At 31.7% G+C, this 5,070-nt stretch overlaps 1 protein-coding gene across 1 annotated transcript; it reads left to right on the forward strand.

The window, feature by feature from the left end:
• Positions 1-317: 317 nt before the first annotated feature.
• LOC145952887 (transglycosylase) lies at positions 318-3,280 on the forward strand. The gene is given in 6 exon segments (XM_083065990.1): positions 318-488; positions 1,833-1,889; positions 2,737-2,766; positions 2,768-2,868; positions 2,949-3,071; positions 3,181-3,280. Coding segments are annotated over 6 exon segments (582 nt in total).
• The last annotated feature ends 1,790 nt before the right edge of the window (positions 3,281-5,070 follow it).

A 5,070-nucleotide genomic window follows, 5' to 3' on the forward strand; every position in this document is an offset into this window, starting at 1 on the left:
AATAGAAAGGAAAATCAAAATAAACTTCTCCATAAGTTAAAATTAGCTTATGCATGAATTAAAAATAAGATTTTGAAAAAGTTAATAGGATAAGCTAATTTTAACTTATGAAAAAAGTTATTTCATTTTTCTATTTTATTTTGTTCTCCTATAAGTGTTTCTGGAGAAGTTAACTTAAACAGACCTTTAGTCCATTGAATCAAGGATTTTGTCAATGTTAGCAAATGGTATTGAACTAGTATCTATATTATTATCTTTATTTTTCTTAAGTTTTATGGCATCAGCACTTGATTCATTCATCATTTTCATCTTTCAGGATGGCCATTAGTTTCAGCTATTGGGATGATTGAGTTGACCCCCAGGATTTGGAGGCAATGTGGAATGTGCCTGAAGTGAGTGCTGAATGGTTAAAAGCTGGAGAAGAAAGATTTCAAAGGGTTCAGCTCTCACGTGATCCTGATGGCCAGCCACATTTAACACTAACTGAAATGAGGATAACACATTTCTCTATCTTAAATATTTGAGCAAGTTTGGAATTTCTTAGTGGTTGGCTCATACCCATAATATACACAAGTGTTAAGAATTTGGCAAATATCAAAAACTATTTTGCAAAAGTTTCAGTTCTTTATGTAGGATACTTGGAGAAGCTATTTGAGCGTTTTATTTTCAAAGTTCTTGATTAGTTAAACATATTTTCACAAATGGACATGAAATATTTATTTGTATGTTTAATTAGGTATTTGCAAGTAGTAAAAGTGCTTTCAATTAAACTAAACATTCAACTACATTTTAAAGAAGCTTGTCAAATACTTTGACCTGGTCTCAGTTTGGATTAGCATCTAACTTATGGGAGCTTTTCAATTATAAATTCCTTACTGGTAAGACTTTTCTAATAAAGAGACTATTTGAGTAAACTTTTCTAAAAGTATTTCTAGGGCAGAAAAATAGGAAGAAAAAATGGGATAAGCTTTTTTATAAGTTAAAATTGGTCTATGCATAAACTAATTTGTAGAAGTTCTCTCCAACTAATCCCATCAAAATCTTATTTTTAACCTATGCATAGGTTAGTTTTAGCTTATGAAAAAAGTTATTTCAATTTTTCTTTTTATGTTTTTTCTTCCAAAAAGTACTTTTAGATAAATTTATCTAAATAGCCTTAAAGTAAGAATGCTAAGCTTTGAGAGGTTTATTGTATAACTTATAAGTGGTTATTGAGAACAAATGATCAGTGAAGTTTATTGTATAACTTATAAATGGTTATACGGAACATAAGATAGCTTTTGAAAAGGTTGAGGTGCATAAGTTGATTAATTAACTTATGTGAAAAGTTTATTCAAATCGACTCCAATACAATAGAACCACTGCTAATTGTAGCTTCTTAAGCCATCAATTAGAAGATCAATAAACCTGGAAATTCAACATTAGAATTTAACCAAGTGGACCACTTAAGATGCAAAATAATGACAATACCAAGTTTAAAAAGTTTGTGATATGCTTGATTGGTTGTTTGCCTATAGTATAGAATAATTATGATTTAAGTTAAATAATCATCACAAGCTGAGAGTATACATATGCATGATTAGAGAAAGTGATTGTTTTATGGTTCTAATCTCTGAAATATAAATGCCACTCCTTTTTGAATACTAGATTTCAACTGTTTGTATTCTTTCTATGATTCTGGAATTTCCTTAATTATAAAAATGGGAAGCCATTAACGAATATTAATTTTAAAATGTGTGTGTGTGTGTGAGAGAGAGAGAGAGATAGATTCAAAATATGTTGATGAGGATTGTTTATTCCCTTGTTCTTTTACTTTACATCATTTTGTATACTTTCAGGCTGTAACTAACATTGTTATTAGGAGGCACTTTAATGCAGAGATAGACCCTGTAAGTGTTCAAGTATTTTATCATATTATTTCTTCGTTTTGTTCTCCAAGCCCCAAATATAAGATGATTGATACTATTTTGAGACGACTGATACTATTTCCATTATAATAAAAGTATGGTGTTAGAGGCATCTGATATATCTTATTCTTGCTTTCCAACTTCCAAGCAGGGACAACAAGAAACTATAAATTTGTAATCCCAAAGCCCAAATTTTGTGGTTTGCTTCAATGATGCATTTTTTTTTATTTTTAAAATTAACAGGCATCCTCTAGATTTATGTGTTTTATTTTCACTCAAGTCAATTTAACTCTTGATCATTGTCTTTTTTATTCATTGATTTCCTTCATTTTCTTTAGCAGTATACCATTTGAAATTATGTATTTTCATCTCTCAGTGCTGTTTCAACAATAGTATAGGATTTGTTGAAGTTGATATAAAATATTGAAAGCATAAATAGGCAGTCAAGCACTCAGCACTCCAATCTCACCTAGCTGAGAAGGGGGATAAAAGAAGAATGTGGTATAATTTTGAATTTAGTCTGCTATGAACTATGAAGTATTATAAGATCATAAGGATGAGCTTCACCCTATTGTTCTTTGATATAATTTTAAGTTCCTTTGAGGTAAGTACTTTTGGGAAGAGATCTAGCCAGAGCAAATAAATTTTATTCCATGATGAAGGGTGGGATTAGCAGACACAAATAATGTGATCACAACACAAAACTATCTTTCACTTAGACTCTTTGAAATAATTTTTGTGGTACTTATATGATTAAAATTAATAATTTCAAATGTTAAGAGTACTAGTGTCATCACAGTTTTAAGTGGCATTACTATATTTGCTACAGGGCATGATTTGTGCCATTGCTGAACTTGAAAAGTGATAGGCAACTATTTGGTATGAATTCATACCAGAAATCTAAAGACCCTATTGTAGGGCTTATGCAACTCTTTCCCAAAACTGTAGAGTGGTCGATGAGGTACTAGCTAGATGTTTATGCCTTATTTCATGTACCTTATGTAATGATTATGGTTCACCAAGGTTGACAACAACTTGCAGTGAATTAGGTTATTGTTCATAATCATATGCAACAGAAGGGAAAGAAGAATTCTTATTCAAACCCTTTGTGAATGTATATTTTGGTGCTGCTTATATTAAATGGTTGTCAAACTTTGGTAACAAGTCACATACATTTCTCATGATTTTATAAACTGTGCACCGGAATGAATACCAGTGGTTACCATGAGTGTTTGTTCTGAAATGTTTGTCACATTGAGGGCATTGCTTGCAGAAAAAAAAGTGAAGAGTTTATTGTAAGGGCATATAAAGGTGGTACAAAGAAGGAAACTCATAAATCAACTTTGCACTTTTGGAAATGTTATCTCAGTTAAAGAAAGTTTTGCTTCCAGGTGGCTCCCCTTTTTCATTATTGATAAATTATTGTTTCTTTGAATTTTTTTGAACTTTCACAAGATCATAGTTTTTGGCATGCATGCTACAACACAGTTTGACAATGCTGTTGAATTGTGATCATTGAATCTCAACTAGTACTAGTGTGATGTTGGAGACAGATAGTATCAATAATAGTGTATTAAATTATGAGTTATATTTTCTGGCTCCAATTGAAATGTGTTACACAGAATGTCTTAATGCTGATACTTCATCCTTGTTCAAAAAATCTGGTGATGAAAGTCTTCCACCATTCAATGTTCCAGCTCCTGATCATTCTCATTCTATAGCTTCATCAGAAAACTCAAAAGGTCACTTCCTTTCCACCTATTCTCTAATTTTAACATGAGGGTGTGATGCCAAATTTCTCCAATAACACTTTCAAGACAGAAAAATAAAAAGGAAAAATGAATAAGCTTCTCCATAAGCTAAAAATAGCATATGCATATTTTGTTGAAGCTCTCTCCTATTAACTTTTTCAAAATCTTATTTTTAACTTATGCATAAACTAGTTTTAACTTGTGGAGAAACTTATTTAGATTTTCCTTCTTATTTTTCTTTGAAGTGTTTCTAGAGAAGTTTATTCAAACAAATCCTAAATTGACAATTGGGACTCATTCTAATATTACTTGACCCTGCTAGACCATCATTATCCAAAGTTACTAATTTAGTGGTGTTTCATTAGTTTGTTTTATATTTTCATGTCTAGACTAGTTAAATCATTCAGTGTTTAAAGTTGGGTATTTAGTTGTGTGTTTGTGTGAGGTTTAGTTTTGTTGCATCTTCTTGACCTGGACATCATACTAGTGGTATGTAAAGCATAAAACATATATAAAGACCAACCTTGCTGAAATAAACCAAGAAACTGATCATTGGTTGATCTATTGTTGGAAAGGATATTGGTTGGTGGTAATTATATTTACTGAAAAGGATCCTTGACCATTGACGTGTTTAATGGTTTAAATCACTTTATAACATGATTAAGTGCTCAAGTGGTTAACAAATCAATTCTCTGACAAGCAAGACTAGTCACAAGTTCTATGTGTTTATTGTTCTGATCATAAAAGCTGAGTGCATCGTTTAAGTAGGAGTAATGAGCACTTGGGGATCGGGTAGTTGCCAACTTAAGGACCAAGTTGAATAGTCATCTACTCATAAATATCCATATCTGTTAACGAGGAAATCAATTACTGTTACTATTTTCTATTATATATTATGTATTTTAGGAATAACAATCAATTTATTTATTGCATATAATTAGACTTCCTACAAATTAGGAATTAGATTTATTTTATCATAAATAATTGAAAATATCTTTGTACAATTTCTTTGGAAGAAGGGAATTATAAAGACATCAAAAGCCAACTTTTTTGACATGGTATCACGAGTCAGGTTTTCTAGACTGTGATTGTCTCTAGGTTCGTTTAGGGCTTGTGCTTCAGTTCGTGCTTCTAGTTCTGGTTTGTGCTTTGATTTGTGCTTCTGGTTCTGGTTCGTGCTTTTGGTTTTGGGTTCAAATTTTTTTTCGTTCTTGTTCATGTCTTCATGGCTATGGAGAATCTCTATATCCGTTTCAACGGCAAAAATTATGCTGCTTGGGAGTTTCAGTTCAAGATTCGTGAAAGGGAAAGGGATGTGGGGTCACATCGACGGGTCTTCTACTGCCCCCACAGACAATGATGCATTGACGGCTTGGGAGACCAAGGATGCACAAATTCTTCCTTGGATTCTT

Source organism: Cajanus cajan, chromosome 10, assembly GCF_000230855.2.
Source record: "Cajanus cajan strain Asha chromosome 10, NIPB_CcT2T_4, whole genome shotgun sequence".
Taxonomy (NCBI): Eukaryota; Viridiplantae; Streptophyta; class Magnoliopsida; order Fabales; family Fabaceae; genus Cajanus; species Cajanus cajan.